The 19,868-nt window shown below is 40.3% G+C and overlaps 1 protein-coding gene across 1 annotated transcript in view; it reads right to left on the reverse strand.

The window, feature by feature from the left end:
* The window catches only part of LOC147747758 (2-5A-dependent ribonuclease-like), a 255,237-nt gene that overhangs the window by 130,415 nt on the left and 104,954 nt on the right, over positions 1 to 19,868 (reverse strand). Inside the window, exon 4 of the mRNA XM_086955550.1 lies at positions 19,104 to 19,288. Within this exon, the coding sequence (XP_086811676.1) occupies positions 19,104 to 19,288 (185 nt within the window). The remainder of the gene's footprint in view (positions 1 to 19,103; positions 19,289 to 19,868) is intronic.

Raw genomic sequence — 19,868 nt, forward strand, 5'->3', positions numbered from 1 at the left:
AAATATAGCGCAGAAATAAGTTACTGTTTAAGTAACGAGGTGACCCCTGCTACCCTGCTTTCCAAATTCTAGTAAGATAAATATGGTAATAGAGGGCTTACTGACAGTTAGGAGCCGGAAAATGAGGACTACACAGGTTGGCTGGTTTGATAAAAATTGTCCCAAGCCTTAGTTAAATTAAAATTGACTTTAGTTGCCAAACCAAGAGACAGTGCAAATCAGGGACGAGCGCCACAATTATAAGATCTCTTTGGAGGCGCAAAAAAGAGAATTACAAAATGAGGCCTGGTCTAATTTGGAACTGGCGGCGGCCACAAAAAATAACAAATTATTCTGGGAAACTATTAATTGCCCCTTTTTAAAGAATGAAAATATTCCTGAAATAACTTCCCATGTAAACTGTAACGCCTGGATAGACCATTTTTCAAAGATTTTTACCTCGGATGGGTTGATTTTAAATTCTATAATGGAAAATAAATCCAAATGGCCGATTATGTCAATATCTATTAGTCTGGCTGAGGTACATGAGGGTTTAGCAAAGAGCAATGTTGGTAATTCCACAGCCCCGATGGCGTGCCAGTGGACTTATATAAGCATGAGATGAATTTATGGGCACCTATATTAACACGTTTTTTTAATGCTGCTATTGAAGATAACCTTCCATTGACTTGGGGACAATCGAATACTGTCCCCCTTTTTAAAAAAGGTTCAAGGTCAGAGGCACGCAATTACCATCCCATCTCCCTCCTGGACTCGTCGATTAAGGTTCTGAGCAGAATCCTCCTAGACAGACTAGAAAAATGGGCAGAGGAAAATACCATCTTATCACCCGTACCGTACGGGTTCAGAAGGGGGATGGGAACAATGGAGCAGTGTGTAAATCTCAACCTTATTATTAATAAATATACCATAGTTAAAGAAGGCAATTTATTTTTTATTTTTTGCCTATTTAAGTTCTGCTTTTGATTTAGTTGAACATTCCCTTTATGTCCAATTTTACTAGAAATGGGAGCGCCAAAGGATATTATATACTTCCTGGCAAGACTTTATGAAAGTCTGTCTAGTAAAGTGCGTTTTGGTCCTACCGGCGAATGTACACCCTTTTTTAAGGTCAATAGAGGCATCAGACAAGTTTGCGTCTTAGCACCTTTTTTCTTTTCTTTATTTATTAACCAAATTGACTCAATTCTTAGAACGACCCCAGCGGATGCCCCCTTGATTGATGGTAATTCTATCCCAATATTGCTATACGCTGATGATGCGGTCCTCCTATCACGTACCCAAAACGGTCTCCAACGGCTTATTGACAAATTCCAGATGTTTATAGACAGTAGGAAATTGTTAATTAACAAAGAAAAAACTTTTGCAATGTCATGTGGGAAGAAGATAAAGCAAAATAGGACTTTTTATCTAGATGATGTAAAATTAGAAACTGTTAAAAAGTTCTGTTACCTTGGCATTACATTCTCTGGAGATGGAAGGTGGGCCAATGAACAAGAGAGCGTACGACATAAAATGGTTAGGAACACTAATAGCGTTTTTAAATTTGCCGCCAAATTGGGGAGCCGTAGAATTAAGGAGATAGTGTCAATTTATAACTCAAGGTGCTATTCATCTGCATTATATGGGGCAGGTGTATGGGGCCACCACACTCACAGTGGCAAGCTAATCCAACAAGAGGAAAATATATTCCTGAAACGCTTGCTGTGTGCCCCTGAGATAATCCATAGGGAAGTGGGCTTAATTTATGCTAAGGACTTAACAGCCCTGCGTCCGCTGGCATTATGGAGATCTATCTGGTCTAAAACCGAAACTAAATTCACCCAGGACGGAATTAAAGATTGCCTAAAGCTTGATTATTGTTTACGCATCCCATGGCTTAGACACATTCAATACTGGTACAAGTTACTTTATGGCCTAGATCCTTTCCAGGAGATGGAACAGGGCGCCTCTATATCTAAAAAAGAGCTTAAGGAATCCTTCCTAGAATACACAAGGAATGCCAGGGTTGTCGAATGCGAGAAACAATGCACCTTTATTTTTTATCAAGAGCACAATATAAGTGAAGGCTTCTAGCCCTATCTAACAGAAGTCACAAGAAATTCTCATCGCTTTGCACTAACACGCTTAAGATTAGGCACTGTACACCACCTTGTGGCATTTCCTTATACTAGACGGAACAGTACCTTTCCATGCCCCTGCGAGGGTATATCCAAACAGAGCTGTTGTCATTTTATGCTATTTTGTAAATGTTATACTTTTTTAAGGAAATTTTATCTAAAACTCATCTTTTTAAAATATAAGGTTCGATCCACTAAGGCTGCGATGCAGATAATGTTTGAACTGGGAAGTCCGGATGTATGCTTTTATGTAGCTACATATATTTTAAGATGTATGTCCGCAAGGAAATCAATTATTATATGAATATGCAGTACCAAGAACTAGCATATGTTATTTTTAGTGGGAGAGACGAGTATTTATTTTAGTACCAGTACGTGTTATCTGGCTACTAGTATACGTATTATTATTATTGCGAGTTTTGCACATGTGCTATATATCTAATTGCACTTTATCATTGCAAGTTTTGCACATGTGTTATCAAGGAAACCGCATGCACGTGTTTTCTGGTTATTAGCATGTGTCACTTTACCATTGCGAGTTTGCACATGCGTTATAAAGGAAATTGCACTTTATTAGGCGTGTTTTGCGCATAAAGAGTACTGTAGTTCCTGTACATACTTTGTGACTGTCTAATTATCCCTGAAAATGTGTCCTATGTCTATATTCTTCATATGTAATGTCATGTTTTATGCTTTGTCTGCTATATGGTTATATATATATATATATATATATATATATATATATATATATATATATATATATATATATATATACCGAAAAAAGCACTTTGAACTTGAACTTGAACTGTGTGGTGTCCATCTGTAGTGTTGTCACTGGGTTACTGTATGTGGTCACAAATGCTTTAAACACTGCCTCTGAGGTAAGCCTGTCTGCTCGTGCCAAGCTACCAAGGGGGTGAGCAGGGGTCATTTTAGAAGTGTACCCCCTTACTCTGACTAGAGGCAAGGGTCCCTATTTGTCATAAGTACCTACCTGTGCCAACTGAAGACCCCCAAATCTAACAGGTCCCTGTTCTCTGTACTCCTTAGAATGCTTCCTACAGTGGCCTGAGGGTACCGTATGACACAGTCTCCCTTATCTGAGGTTAATAAATGCATTCTTTTTAGATTACAGCTTCTAGGCCTATGTCTTCTTTGTTGGTTAAAAGAAACAGGTGTATCAGTGAACCACTATAGGAGGTTTATATTTCTTCAAATGGCGCCCCACGTGGACCTCATCAGAGAAGCAGCTATCCAAGGGAGTGGTCTTGACACGAATCTACTGAGGAGGTCAGGAAAGGACTTTACTAAGGAGGTACCCTGCGCACTGAGATTCTCTGTCTGTGCAGCCCAGTATATTTCTGGTCTTCCTGATTTGACTCCTCGAACTATTTACCGCTCCTGACTGAGAACCTTTTTAGCCTGAGTATTCTAATACGACTGTTAGGTCACTTGGCAGTGGGAGGTGGGAGATTTGTGCTTGGTAAGGTCGTTTATTGCGACGCTTTTTGGTTTTGGAATTGTATGGAAGTTGGCCAATATTTGGAATTTGGATATATATGAATTGCAATTAATATAGACACATAATGAGGAGATTTTTCTCTACTTTTTATAAAACTTGAACGGCACACATTGAGATAAGTGCTACTTTGCGGATAATATTGCAAATGCTGCAATATTTTTGGCATGACTGTTCTTAGCACACATCGTAGAATATGTTGCTTTCTTGGAGGTACCATTATGGAACTTGAATGGAATCAGCCTGCTCCCCTAGAGGGGATACTTAAATAGGTTTAGGTATAAAAATGTATTTCTTCCTTGGTGACTACGTACCCCATGGAATTAAATATGTACATAAAAAAGGATCCCGATTTGTACACTTTAAACTTTTATAAGTAGTGATATACAGAGCGCTTTTTGGGTGTTCTGCCAGCCAAAACTAGCAAATTTGGAGTATTTTGGCTTCTTGTACATGGAACAGTCTTTGGGCTATTTTTGTGCAGTCCTTTGGACTACTTATGAGAAGCTTTTCTTGTAAATATGACTTACAATTAGTATTTACAAATGGTTTGGTTTAAGTACAGTCTGCGGGCTGCCTTTTGTTTCTGTCCTAAGTGTTCATTTGTGTGCTAATCGTGTGTTTAAATGTTCATGTGGTTTGACATCAGTGGTACTTGTGTGAGTAAGTAGCGATTGCGCTTTCTGTGTAAGAATGGCTAGCCTTAAGCGCGCTGTATTGCGTGTTCTGAGTGTATGACTCCCTTCTGTAAATCTCTGGAATGAGCTCAATGTGTTTGTTTGATTTTGTTGTCATCATTCTGTTATGTAATATGTAATTTAATTAATTATATATAAAATAAAAAATCCAGAAATGAATTATATAACATATGCTAAATAGCTACATATTACTATTAAATTGACAGAGTAAGAAACTATACATATGTGCAAATTGCCACAATGCCAAAGACAAAATTAGAATTCACATTCAATAGGAATAAAATAGGCCTCAAAAACGAAATTGGGTACTTTGTAATAATTATGACTAAAATGCAAAATGTTACAGCATTTTCCTTAGATACATTGTATTAGATATTAAAAGGCATTCACCTCGAGTGAATTGGTAGTTGCTGAACTGAACATGACATAATAGAACGATTGATTTTGACCGCCTTGAAATGCCTCAGTTTGTAAATAGACTGACGTGCTTATTTTTAGCACCAGAGAAAAAAAGCTTTCCAACAGCTGTGTTTAAACTGCCTCACTGAGAAGAAGCTGTCTGACACAACAAATGGGGATTAAACTCAGTCAAGACACTACAAATACAGAAAAAAGGTGTTTTTTCTCCTGAGAAAGGTGCAGAATTCAATGCCTGCTGGTCAGGCAACAGCTGCGTCAATAGCACATGGCTATTCCTGACCGCAAGCCACAAGGAAACTGCTGAGTCAACTAGATTTTAAGTCAGTGTAAACCTGGTACAAAAGAGAGTTTCTTTATTTAGGATAACAGAGAAAAAATTGAAAGTAGGGATTTTCCTTTCTCAATGCCTTTTTACGTAAGCACATCCGTAGGTTTGATGTTAAATAAGAACTGTCCTTTAAAAAGTGGCACTGATTTTTCATATTTCAAGTAAGGCTTCTGTGCTTAGGGTTATAAATGAATGTGTTTAAATATGATAGGAAAGAAATAAAGCTTGCTTTTCATATGTGCAACCATCAACAGGGTTGGTGTTATTAAAAAAATAATAATAAAAAAGGGGAATTTTGATTATATGAAAACAAACATGTTCATTAAAAATAAGTTCACTAAAAACGTTTTTTAATCTCTATACTGTCTAATTATCATACTGTGAAGTTCTAACATTAAAATTGAATTTAAGCAGCATTTTACCGCAATTGGGGAAACTAGCATGGAAAATGTCACATCACCCAGGTGTACAAAACTAATTTTTATAAGGGTGTACCTTATACATTTCTGATTCCCCATCTCTGAAATATGTAGAGGACAGTCTGGGGATGACTAATATGCCAAAACATTGTAGGGTATTAATTTTTAAGTGTCCCAAATTCCAACGTCGAAATTGGGCAGAATTCACTGTTTAAAAGCAATTCTGCCACTCAGAGCAGCTTTCAAACTGCTCTTAGGCTCCAGTACATGCACACATTTAAGTATAACATAAACAGCTGACCTCTATAGTGCTAGGAAAGCACACCGCACACTGCACACAAATGAAACTAAATGTAAAAACCCAGAAGAAGTTATTAAACGTACCTCTAAATTACTGGCAAACAGGAATGGACAGGACTGTCTTTCAGCTGTGATTCTTCATAGTTGCTTTGAATTGGAAAAGCTGCATTGAAAGCCTTGCACACAAATAGGAAAGAAGGTTAAAAGGTTGAGTTCTGTATTTAGAAGCCTAGCAGGGCTCGGAGCAAGGTTTGCTTTGACACTTCGACCTATGAAACTTTTTTACAGCGCAGGGAGAGAAAGAGAAGTGTTGCGTACTTTGTTTGGCAAAATCAAGTAGTTGTGCACTCATATGAACAGAAGGAAATATAATGTTATATGTTAGCTTTGATTCAGAGAATAGCTCTGCCATGTATATAGCACTAATGCATTTAGGGCTGAGGTAAGGAGGCAATGGGATTTAGTTTGAATTCATGTGCCCTCATGTTACAACTAGTATACTTGCTAAAGGGATTGGTGGTTGGTTCTTCATGTTTTCTAGCTAGCTACATGTGCTATTTACCTCCTACAAGAGTATTTGTGCCCAGCTGCCACAGATAGAAGTGGATAGTGTCGATAGAAGTAAAACCGGTTTCAGGTTTTCCTATTGTCGAAATAGGTGAAGCGGGCGAGCTCCTCTATAAATTAAGGGTAGGCAAATTTATGTTTTCTCTCTCTTTTTCTCAAACTCTTTTGAGACTGTCTAAGCTGTCTGTGAAATAGCCATGAAACATTTAATTGGCTATTCAGTAACACTGTTTTAAAAAATGTTAGCATTAATAAAATGAATAAATATATATGCTATGTTACTGCCCATCCTGTCAGATGAAATTATGAAAGGATGAGTAGTCTAGATGGCTGTTCCCCTATTTGACCTTTAAGGGGAACTAGATGTAGGTAGTTTTTGTTCTAAAATTCTCAGGTGATAACACCATTATTGTCAGCTAGTCTGTGTAAATAAACTGACAGTCCTTATTAGAGCTGATGTTGCATAGTTTGGATCGTGAAACGTAGAATACAGGAATGACGCCCATGTGATCCTCAGCAAACATTTTTGAAGAAAATATTGTTTTATAGGAGTTTGTCACAACTGTGCTCTGCTGGAGAAATGTATGTACCCACTATGTTGAAGTTTTTTATTTGTTATGTAATAAGAATCCCTGTTAAATTAGATGTTTTAGGTTTTTTCCTGCTGCACCTCTAACATAAGAGCATGGTCCTAAGTGTACAATGAAGGTCTTTTTATTAAGAGAAATCATTTTAGAAGTATCTGCAGTCCTGTACAAGTAATGTAAAGTATATGAGTAAAAGTATAGAGCATTTTGTTTCTTGAGGGTCTTCAGATTAGTAATATAGGAATACACAGATGTAAGGATTTGCAGTATGTCTGTATTATTTTTCTCTTCTCAGAATTTAGTAAATGAACACAGACTTCCTTAGCTGCTTCAAATAGAGTAAAAGATCCAAGGTTTTTTTACTCTCAGATAGATGAAATAGTTCTTGGATTCCTTGCTAATATATGGGGTGTCCCAAGACTAGGAAGTATTCTGAGACTATCCTCTCTGTTGATAGATTATTCCTGTGCCTTGTCTAAAGACCTTTTGTTCTGTTCACCAATAGATATTTGCTGCCTTACAACCATTGCCAGAGGGGCCCGGACATCAGATCCAGCCTGGGGAGTCAGCACCAGTCCAGCTTGAAGCCAAGGTGAAGGTAACCAACACAGGTGTTGCTGGCAACTAAGACCTCAGTGAAGACTGAAGCACTGGGATGTGAAGTGTGTACCCCGGCCACTGTCTTGAGCGAAAGACTGGGTCATAAAATCAGAAAGGAGAAATCGTGGATCAAGTTTTTGATGCCCAGCTGAGAGTCACAGAACGACCAGAACGGCTAGGAGGCTTTCGCTTGAGGTGATCCCTTTTGAAACAAGGGTTGCTTCAGAGAATCCTAGCATCAGGCCTCTGAATCCTGGTCCCAAAGTGAATTCAAGTTTGCACCTTTGTTTGTTGACCAAGAGTGCCTGGGCATACTGGATAATTTGTGGCCCCAACAGAAGAGCAGTGCGCCAAGACAGCAATACAGGATTTAGTGAAGGGCTTAAGTTTAGGGTACAGGTGCTGTGTCTCCAGTGCATGTTAGATTGAAGTGAAGAAAACTGGTGCACTGCCTGAGACACTGGACAGGATCATTGAAAGACTTCTTTTCCTTCTTAAACTGGGCCGTGATTCCTGATTTGCGAGTTGTGCAGCTCCACCGTGGGAACAACTAGAGCCTTTCTATGAGGCTCAAACGGACACAGGGGGAAGACTCCCCTCTGGCTGGTTGTACAGGGGCTCCAATTTCCCAAGGACTTCTTTTTTTTTTAATAATGTACCCATTTGCATCATGCCTGGCGAGCGGAAGGGTTAGACAACAAGGTGCTGCCGGAATACGCACCCCTTGATGGTAGACTCCTTCGGGAGGAGATCCAGACTCAGGCGATATCACTGACATATAAAACACAGCTCAACAATGTGCAAAACTATCTCGTCCCACTTCGTGTGAAGCAGGAACTTACTACGGGACCCCTTGAGGATATCGATGGGGAAAAACCCTCTCATGCATCCACGTGAGGTGGTGATCAAATTAAGACTACAGCTTATCCAATACAAGATCCTTCGCAGGGTCTACTATGATAGGGAACGATTGCACAAGATGGGGAGGGTGGACAACCCTACATGCCTTAGATGCTGCACAGCGCATGGCACATACATTCACACCCTTTGGGAATGCGATCACATCCAGCCCTACTGGCACAAGATAGTGGGTGACCTAAATAAAATACTTGGGGCAACAATTGAGATGGATGTGAAATTTCTACTATTAGGCATTCCCACTGATGTTGACCTTCCCAGATATGGGCTCTTACTGGTAAACCTGGGGTTGGTGGTGGCTAAACGGGACATAGCAAAGTACTGGGGTGCACAACGCCTTCTACATTCACAGAATGGAAATCCAATATGGACTTCTACATGGCTGCCGAAAAAGTGGTTTATAAAGCAAGGGGATGCCCACGTAAATTCAGGAAAATGTGGTCTCCGTGGTTGAAGTTCAACAAGCTTGAGTTGGATTTAGAGCAGGGAGACCTTGAACTATCTAATGCGAGGTCTAGTTCTGGCTTATAGGGATCGCTTTCTCGCCCTCTATTCGCATATTTACCTTTAGTAGAATGGATCTATGTACTAATCGGATTGTCACTGTTGATATGCATGGCCACTTTCTCTTGAATTCCTCTGCTGCGAAATTCATCAACCATTGCTGTACCTCCATGCCTAATGTTGATAATACACCTTGCACTGATGACTTTTTTTCCCATCTGTCAGTAGTAATGTTATTGAATTGTATAAAATAAAATAAAAACAAAGTTGAAAAAAAATAATGTACCCCTTTGGACGTCTCATTTCTGAGGAGGAGCAGCCCTTCCCAGCTCCTTGTCCTAATTCCTATGACCCTGTGTGGTCCTCCTGGTCCTCTAGAGCCAAGATTATCTTTGAATATATTACTTGACACTCTAGCCCTTACAAAAGGAACACTGGAAAAGTCTATTGAAAATGTTTTTATTAGATATGTACTGTTGGCTATTCTGAAATTGAAATGGATGGTCACTGAAATGCACAGGAGCCCTGAAAATGTTCTTTACATAGAATTGGACTACATAGTTCTAGGATTTGCTTTTTGCTTAGGGCTGGAAAAATTGATGCATTACTCTCTCCGGCTTTCTGTATACTTTGTTTCCTTTGTACTCCTGCTTATACCTTATATATACCCGCTTAATGAAATGTTTAGAATGAAAAATGCCCACCTAGCAATGAATTAGGATATTGATGAGTTTATGAAAATAAATGTGCCAAATATTTTCTATGTTCCCACTAGATCATAGGAATGTCTTTACCTCATGCTAAAAGGACTATCTGTTAAAGATTGCAGGAATCTGTTAGCAGGATCTGTAAGCCATTATGTACTTAGCAGCCATCTTAGTTAGCCATGTGCTTTCTCCCTGTTCCAGAGTTTTGCACATGCTCAGAGGGGCCTAGCTAGTAGAATGCACCTGCTCCTAGTATAGATCTGTCAGGCTATTCTTGCTGATGTAAGGAGAAATGTCTTTCCTCCTACTTTGTTGAGCAAGCAAATTTTGTTTAGCCATATTAGTCAGTAAGTATTCTTGTATGTGCCAGGACCTCCCCTTGGTTTTATGCTGACTATGTAAACCTATGCATATATAAGGCCACTGTTCTCTGTACTCCTTAGAATGCTTCCTACAGTGGCCTGAGGGTACAGTATGACGCAGTCTCCCTCATCTGAGGTTAATAAATGCATTCTTTTTATATTACAGCTTCTGAGCCAATCTCTCCTTTGTTGATTAAAAGAACCAGGTGTATCAGTGAACCCCTGTAGGAGGTTTATATTTCTTCAATGTGGGGAAGACCAAATTTATTATAGGATAGAGCCACTTTGAATACTTGGTGATGCCTTTCTACTTATTTAGCACTCCAGCAGTATTTCATCACTTTGAAAACTCGATTTTCAGAATCTATTAAACATGTGTGTAATTATGTCCCTCAGAGATATCTTAATATTTTTCCCAAAACACAGCAGAAACATTAACGAGGTCTTGACTAGATTATGACAACAATCACCTTGTGTCAAGGCTGAGAAGTGTGCATCAAAGCTTTCAGCATCACATTTTTGGGCTTCAGTATTTCTGCTGCTGGTATTGTATAAGAAAACAAGTTAAAGCAATGTGAGCAGGCCCCAGCCCACAGTGTCAAGGAAATATGTTTAATCTGCTTCTACAAATTTTATCCCAGTTTTATACAGGATTTCTCATCTACTATCAAGATCGTTGTCCAGCTGAGATGGGGGTTCTATTTCACTGGTGATTAAGATAATGTTTTCTAATCATTGAAAGGAGCCTTCCCAATAGCCCTTATTCTCATTTATTCAGGTGAACAGGTACCTTTCACTGTGGAAACAGATGCTTACTCTGTAGATGTAATTGCAATATTGTCACAAAGGTATCTCAGTACTAAGGAGTTACAACTTGTGGCATTTTATTCAAGGATATTATTTGTGACCGAAATGAATTACACAATATATGTCCAAGGGTTGTTGGCCATCAAAGAATAATTTTACCATTGTTGCCATTACTTAGGCATTCAATACATGCCAAGAACTGGATGTGGAGGAGATCTGTCAAATGTCCATCTAGATTGCCCATGAAAAAGGCGACTGGTACACCTTTCATGGAATAATATACATAAACGGTGACCGCTGTCTCCCATAGAGGGTCACAATTTGGAGGAAAAACTCACAAAAAGGAAACAAAATCTCCTCCGGCACTCTTTGCAATTGTTGACAAAAGATGTAGATAATGGAGATGATAATAGCAGGGCACTAAACACATTCTGACATCAGGAATGAAAAAAGGGCCAAGGAGAACAAGAGTTTTAAAGAAAGATGATCAACAAGGAATGATCCAACCGACTGCGAAAAAGAAAATCACAAAGAGTGTTAAAAACACTAACTGAAAAGGGATCAAAGAAAGGACGATGCAGGAATGAGAAATCCAATTTGTTCAGGAAAAGAAATCAGGGATATGAAACAATTAATAAGTGGGCATTTACCACAAAAAAAATCATTATCAGGGAATGAGAGGATTTACTATGCATTATGCTGTTCCAACTGACGCAGTTATATGCTTGATACAGGAACCTAACTCATAGGAAGAATGTCTGCAACATCTTGGATTATATTCCAGTAACTCCCAATTGACTGACCACCATCTTGGAAAGGGCATTTTATAGGGCCACCCTCCACCCCTGTTTGTGAATTCTTGATGTCTGCTCTACCTCGAACAATTTTGATATTCTGTGCACCATGGTATGTTCTGGAACTCTGCTGTTCCTGCCTGTGCTCCACACTACTAGCACCCCACCAGAAACTCTCCCCAGTCGCTGTTGGTTTGGACACACAATAGCACGTCTGGCGGTAAGGGAGTCCTAAGTCGGAAAATGCATGGTGTGCAGTAACATGCTCTACACAGCAAGGAGCTACAGGGGGATTCTGATCAGGTCGCCCTCCACTTTCGGTAATCAACCACAACAAAAAGACCTGACCTGCATGGGCAATCAATTCTCTCCATTTTCTGAGTGGGAATGGGAGTTGACTTTCTACTTTACCAACAACGCTTCTTATTATATAGGTATTGTCCCTACTCATACTCGCCCTCTAGTTTTAATTCTTTTTGAATTTTGCAAAAAAAATTTAAAAAGGGAAACAACCTCTGAGTAACCAGTCACTGTGTTCAACTAGAATATCCTCTACTTTAACAGGTATTATCACACAAAAATGTGCGTCAGTGTGAATGAATAAATGTGAAAAAAACAAGGTAGCACCTCACGTGCGCACCACCAGAGGAGCTTACTGGTTATTTGTTACCAGTAATGCCCACATTTCTCATCATTGATGATTGCCTTGCAAAAAATAAATAGTATTGTGGGTGTCTAGAAAACCTGTGAAACCAGTGAATATGTGTGTAACAATCACACAATGCAACCCCGTGAAATTAAAATTGAGATAAGCCCCACTGTCACCACAGAGCTACTTTGATTCTCAACTAGTGGGCTTATTCAAAATAAAAACAAACTGTATGTTTGAAGACCATGTAATGATAGGCCGACATGTTTCATTGCCTGTATATTGTAGTGGCAATTTCTTCAGGGCACGAGGACAAAGTCCACCTTTTCTGGACCCTTATTACGAACAAACGGTGACCAGTAGTAGCAAAGGCCCCTCGTCCCAGCTAGCCACATCGTCACACAGAAACTATATATTGATAGTTGGCTTGTGTCTTGTGTCCTAAAATGGTCACCTATGTTGTCCGGGTTCGTGTTCGTCACAAGTTGAGCGTTGTCTCATTCTTGATTGTGCAGTAGCATGCTAACATGAAGCACATAGGAAACTTCCTCCCCTTCAGAGTCCACAGTGCCTAGCGTAAGCTCTTTGTACAGCTCTGGGCATGACATTAAAAGTGACATTAAGAGTGGTGCATCAGAATGGAAGTTGCAGTGTTTTACACAGAGATTTCAGCTCCTTAATGCGGCCGAAATCTCCAAGAGAAACACCAAGAAGAAAAATGTGAGGAAAGTTGATTTGCATATGTTATTCCCAGAAAATTGTACTAGCTATTATGTCCCCACTCTCTGATTTTTAGGACACCCCAATAATGGTAATGCCAGGGGAGGGCAAATAACAAGGTTTACTCTACGAAATATGTAATAAGGGCTTTAGAGGGGACCAAGCATGTGATCAGGGTTTGAATATACCATAAGAACATACTTTTCCTACATTTCATGAAGGGTGGACTTTATTTTAATCTCAATTTATATTAATTACTACATCACTTATCAAGCAGATCATTAGCAGGGGAAGGCTGAGGCCCTATAAAGACAACTGAAAGGCTCAGAAGGTGAGCCTTCCACCCCATATATTCTCACCACTATATCAAACTAGTCGGAAGAACTGCAGTAATTTCTGCGGCAGGTATCTTATGCTCAGACTACTGTAAAGCTAATGAGAGGATCAAAGTAAGGCCAGTGTTCAGAATGAAATAATGATCTTTGCAGACCACTGCTCTTGTCCACACAGGAGCAACAACAAAAGGCTGTATGGTGGTGTTACAATTCCCTCATGGGAGCCCACTATGAAAAAAGAAGTTCAATTAACTATTAGATCATAACTTGGTTACACAGATGTAGGAACAAATCAACAACTATGTTTCCTTTTTCTCCATCTGTGCACAAGCCAAGACAAAGCAAAGGAAACCTGCAGGGCCTTTATAAACTATGGTTGTACTTTCAAAGTCACTGATCATGACTTCTATGGATTTAACTAATGAACAACCAAAGTATCATGGACATAATGCATTGTTAGCTGAGATGGGTTATTTCATAAAACGAGACCAGTAGTATCCCAGAAATAAAGATTCACAGACAGAGGTACAAAGTTTACATCCCAATATTTGAAAATTCTATTGAAATGAATAAGAAAAGACTTCAAATCCACAATTTATCATTTTTAAATTGATGGATAGATAAAAAGGATAAATCAAAACCCTGAACAATATTGCTGAATTTGCCTCTTAAATCATCAAGAGGACTGGGCAAAGTTGGTAGCTGTAGTTGAATTTACATACTGTAATTCCTTGAATAAGTCTTTGGGGAGTTCGTCTTTTTCCTGCAATATGAATTCCACACATTTTGCCTCAAGCCTTGCCTCCAACTTCAATATCAGCACCTCCTACATGCCAGGGCACAGTAGCAAAGCTTCCTTGACAGGCATCACTGGCCTACTCCCCCCAACAATGTTAGAGAGAAAATGTGTCTTTCTGCAACGTTTCTATCCATAACAGGATGTCACCCTAGTCCCAAGTTTGCTGGTCCTTTAAAGATTCTCAAATGGATGGCTTCCTCAACACTATGGCTCTCCTTGCAGTCTCATTGCAGATTTACCTCTTCCTGATGCATGTACCCAGGTAAAAACCAGCTCTGTCCGAGCCCAGTAGTCCTCCTCCCATTCCCGTAACCGTAGATGAATACAAAGAGCATGATGTGAAGTCCATCCTTGATTCCCTTATACAACATAGTCAATTCTATTATTAAATGGTCTGGAAAGGGTGCAATATCTTCAAAAGATCATGCAAATGTGCTAATTAGGTTTATGTCCCTCACTTAATGGGCATGTATCACCACAGATATCTTCATAAATATGGTCAGTGTCTTCCCCATAAGGGGTGGGATTTCTGGTGTGGGGTTACTCTGCGGGCCCATATGCAGCAGATTAGGCACACAAAGTGTCTCCACAGAGAAAGGATGTTAGAAATCGGATCTCTAGTTGGCAGAGGTATACACCCTGTCCAAGAAGGGGTCACAAACCTAGTCAGGGTAAGTCAGTCACACACCATAACTCAACCAGTGCTCACCCTCTGGTAGCTTGGCACAGAGCAGGCATGCTTAACTTAGGAGGCAAAGTGTAAAGTACTTGTGCAACACAACACACAGTAACACAATGAAAACACCACAAAGTGACTCCACACCAGAGGTGAAAAATAGATTTTTTTTAAAAAAAATAGAACAAGACCAAAACAACAAAACTCCAATGAGTAGAAGGCGAGATATGATTTTTTAAAAAAGAATAAGAATGTCAATAGTGCTTAGAAGCAATAAGTGCCTATAGGTGTTATCTGGTTGTGCTGGACCAGGGAAAAGTCAAGGACTCAGCCTGAGCGCAATGGAGCACATGCTTGATACAGGAGCCACGCAGACCTGCTGTACACAGTACCTTGATCCTGGTGGCAACAGCAAGATAGGGGGTGCAGCCAAACAATGCGTCGGTCCCGCAGTCAAGGTGATGCGTCAATTTTCTTCATGCAGTGGTGGCAATGTGCCGTTTCCGAAGATGATGCACCGAGCCTAGAAGCGTTGGTTCTGAAGGCGATGCGCCGGGCTCCTCCAAGCAGTCAAGGTGTTGAGTTGATCTTCCCACACTGCAGGGACAGCGATGCGTCTAGTCAGATGTGTCAGTTCTTTAAGGCAATGTGCTGATTTTGAGTGCAATATGCCGATTCTGATACCGCAACAACGTTGATGAATCGGCTCTGCTACACGCACACAGGAGATGCGCTGGTTTGACTAGAGCAAGCACCTGGGTTCATTTCCAATGGATCAGGCACTGGAGTAACTGGTGAGACTTTGATAGTCCTGAGTCTCTGAAACAGGAGGCAAGATCACAAGCTCTTGTAGACCAGAGTCCATCTGTTCCTCAACAGGGTCAGAGGGCAGCACAGCAGAAAAGCTGTTCTTCGAGAGCAGCAGTCTAGCAATGTGACAGCCCTTATAGCAGCACAGCAGTTCTTCTGACAAAGTTTCTTTAGAGGTCCATAAGTGTCTGATTTTGTGGGGTCAGAGATCCAGTACTTATACCCAGTTGTGCCTTTGAAGTGGGGGTGACTTCAAAGAAGGCTCTTTGAAGTACACAGACGTCCCTTCTTCCTAGCCCTGGCTCTAGACTTACCACAAGGGAATAATCAACCCTTTTTGTGGGGACAGAACACAGCCTATTCAGGTGTGTCAGCTCCTTCCTACCATCCTGCCCAAGATGAGCCATCAGGATGCAGATGGCCACTCAGACACATCCAACCTTTCTTTGGGTGCGGCTGTCTAGAGGAAATGCACAAAGTCAAGCTGTCACCCACCCCAGACATGTATTGGAGACAGGCATCAAGCACACAGCGCTTTAAGAGCAGAGCAATGTCCACTTTCTAAAAGTGGCATTTCTAAAATAGTAATGTTAAATCTAACTTTACTAGTAAAGAGGATTTATAATTACCATTCCAAAGATATATAACATGACAGATCTACTCCTTCTCAATCAGGAATTACAACTTAAAAGTGTAGTAAGAAATTACTAAGGATAACATATGAGAGAGGTAGGCCTCCCGGTGGGGAAAACCAAATGTGTTTGTTTTCACTACCAGGACATGCAAAACTTAAAAGTACATGTCCTACCTTTTGCTGACACAACACCCTGCCCTTTGGGCTACCTAGGAGCTACTCTAGGGGTAATTTATGTGTAATAAAAGTAGAGTTTAAGGTTTTGCAAGGAGTTTTAAATGGCAAATCGGCATGGCCATATAACTGCACAAACAGGGTCTAGAGTGGCAGGCCTGAGACATGTTTAAAAGCTAATTGACTGGGTGGCACACTCAGTGCTGCTGGTCAACTAGTAGCATTTAATTTGCAGGTCCTGGACATAGGTAGTACACTCTACTAGGGACTTGCAGATGAATTAACTATCCTAATTGTGGCTAGACCAATGTTACCATGTTTAGAGAAGAAGTACATGCAGTTTAGCGCTGGTTAGCAGTGGTAAAGTGCCCAGAGTCCTAAAGCCAACAAAAACAAGGACAGAAAAAGAGGAAGAGGAAGGCAAAGTGTTTGGGGTGGCCTTCCGAGAGGGAGATTTTCCAACACAGGACTTGCATTTATGGGGAAATGGATATTGCTTTGCAGAGATAAAAACAATAAAAGTGGCTTTCCCCAGAGGAAGGAAGTATCACTTTTGTCTCACAATAAGGGATTCAGGAGGAACACAAGCAGAAGCACTGTAATGCCATTTAAAGACAAAAACGTGACACCTGGTTAAATGACCTGGGTGTCTCTGGAATTTTACTTCTGGCCAAGTTTGCACAAAACCTCCCAACCTCATACCTTTTTGTTTTCCTTAATTTCTCCTCCTTAGCTGTCCTTTCTGCTCCAGTTTCCACAGGTGCTCGCATGCAAGTATTCTATAGGCTTCAGCTTCTTCTGTCTACCCTGTGTCCTGACTTCCTCATTAGATTCTGGATTATCATTCTCCAGGGTTGAAAGTCAGGTCCTCCCTGCTGACCAGTCATCACTATTGCTACTTTTGAAGCTGGGGATGTATTTTCCGGTGCTTTGTTAGTTGTAACATGTCTGAAACCATTGTTCCCTTATGACCTTTCCCTTATAGTACTTCTAAGGGTGTCCCAGTATACCTACTTGTGATTATTTGAACCAGTGCTCGACCAAACGGTAGAGGTCGCTGCAATGTCTCAATTTCTCTCTCTGACCTCTCCTACACTTTCCAATATCCTTCCTCTTCTGTTAGTTTGCAAAAAGCAGCAGAACAGGAGAGCAGAGAAACTATAGGTTATCATCTAATCAGTAAAACCCTGACAGGTCCGAGCCACCAGAGGGTTCGTCCCCTACAGCCATCCTAATAACCAGCCCATCTTTAAGAAGTGCACAACACAGGAGCTAGAGAGGACTTGGTGGAACCCAGAAATGGATAATTTGTTTGTGAACAATAAGTGGACAACCAAATGCGAGTCACCATTCTTAGAAATAACAAACCAGGTGAAGAAGATTTGGTAGGTAGGACCTACCTCCAGATTGAGGGACTGGACCTAGCCAAAACCTAGCTCTCAGCTACATATTTTTTCGGCACCTTGAGACTCTAACGGGTGTGAAGTCGCGCTATACAAGAACCCTGATTGATTAATTCTAAGCACAACTTAATATCACATAGACCCTAATGAGAGTCGGAAGGAAGGATCCATCACAACAGCTCAGGGAATGTGTGTGCCAACTTTAGTCTCCCACTGGGATATGTACAGATGACCCAGCCTTAAGAGGAAGACAAAATCTTACAAGATTTATCTTTACCAGAGGTAGACAAACATGCATAGTTTTTTCTCATGTACCATGCATAATGCTTGTGAGAACTACAGATTTAATGTGGGCAACATAAGGGTCCACGACTGCTTGAAAATCAGGACTTTTGCAGTGTTTATCATCACTAGCCCCATTTTCACTATCGGCTCATGAGAATAAATGATTGTGTGTACCTTTCCCTCACGACTGTCTACTGTCACAAGATATTTCTTATCAAAGCAACTCTCTTGCTTGAAAACCTATGCTGTCAGCATTAGTGTTAGAAAAACATGAGGTTCCATGACTTACAGGTAGCCCAATAATCAGAATTTACAAAAACGTAATCTAGTGTCATAAAAAATTCTTTACAGCCTAACCATTAATTGTTATGAGTGTAAGCTATTTGCAACATCTGGAGTGAATATGGGAGTTTATACTGTTATGGTCTCTGAGATGAGTGAGCTACACCAGCATATGACAGTATGATGGTTACAGAACTGTACACAATTTGAATCTGTAAATAAATATTGCAGTTTGACACGATTGCAGCTTTGTGTTAGGTTTGCTGAAAGGTACCTTGGACAACAATAACAACAAGGCTTAGCCACACATTTGCAAGTGTAATGACCATGTGATTTTTGAAGAGTTAATCGAGTACTGCATAAATGTGCACACAATGGTTCAGGATGTGAGTCTACACCTATACATTTTACGGGCAGCCAAGCTATAACACCAAAGCATCTGAGGGCTCAAACAGAGAAACAATGGCTACATATTCCCAGTGGGAGATGTGGCGTAATGGCAATATTCCTTACTTAGGCATGGGATCAATCATGGGAGTTTGGACAAATCAGTATACTTTCCTCTGTCACAAATTGTATATATGTGTAATTGAGTAACATGAACATACATAGGCAATATAAAGAAGATATTGAGCACTGTCCTATCCCTATTATTTGTGTTACGTAACGCATGTGTTCTTTCTCACCTCTCACGGCTCCAGAAGAAAGGGTGCTTGAAGAAGTCTTTTATTGACTGGTGCTCCTCATCTGGGTTCAGAAGCTTTCGGATCAAGTCCCCCGCCTCCACAGAGCTGTCCACCTCATCTGGAGGTAATCCATCCAAATCCTGTCCCACTGTTCCAGTCATGTACTGAACCACCTCTGCCAGGCCCTGGAACCGGAGGAAGCATGTTATCTTACCAACGCACAATAGACTCTTGTATGTTCAATAATCATTGTTTCAAATTAATATTAAAGCACAGGTCATAACTAAATACACTGGAGGTGATGTACTGCATTTTGCTATAACAGTGTAAAATACAGTTTCATGTGTTAATGAAATTCTGTTTTGGGAGTGAATAGTTGTTTAGTTTCCTAAAACCACTGTGCCACTAGTTTGAAACACTAACATCCCAACAAATGGCATCGAGGTACCAGAGTTATCAATCCTGGAACCAATCTACAGGTTAAATAGTATTTAAGCCAAAGATGCCTATGCAGCCCTTTCCAATAATGCTTCTCTTTTTTTCTCACACCTCGATTCCTTTACAGCCACCAGTAAAAAGAACCTTGACTTTAACAAGCCTTGCATATGGAATGACGAGACATTGTAAATGAACGTAGCTTACGCCTAAATAAGTAGAGGCAAATCGACTAATTTGACTGTTACAGTGAAACAGATAAAGGTAAAAGGATGAACATGAACAATGTAGACGTATGAAAGCTTCAAATTGTGTTCCACTCTGAAGAAC

Source organism: Lissotriton vulgaris, chromosome 1_1, assembly GCF_964263255.1.
Source record: "Lissotriton vulgaris chromosome 1_1, aLisVul1.2, whole genome shotgun sequence".
Taxonomy (NCBI): Eukaryota; Metazoa; Chordata; class Amphibia; order Caudata; family Salamandridae; genus Lissotriton; species Lissotriton vulgaris.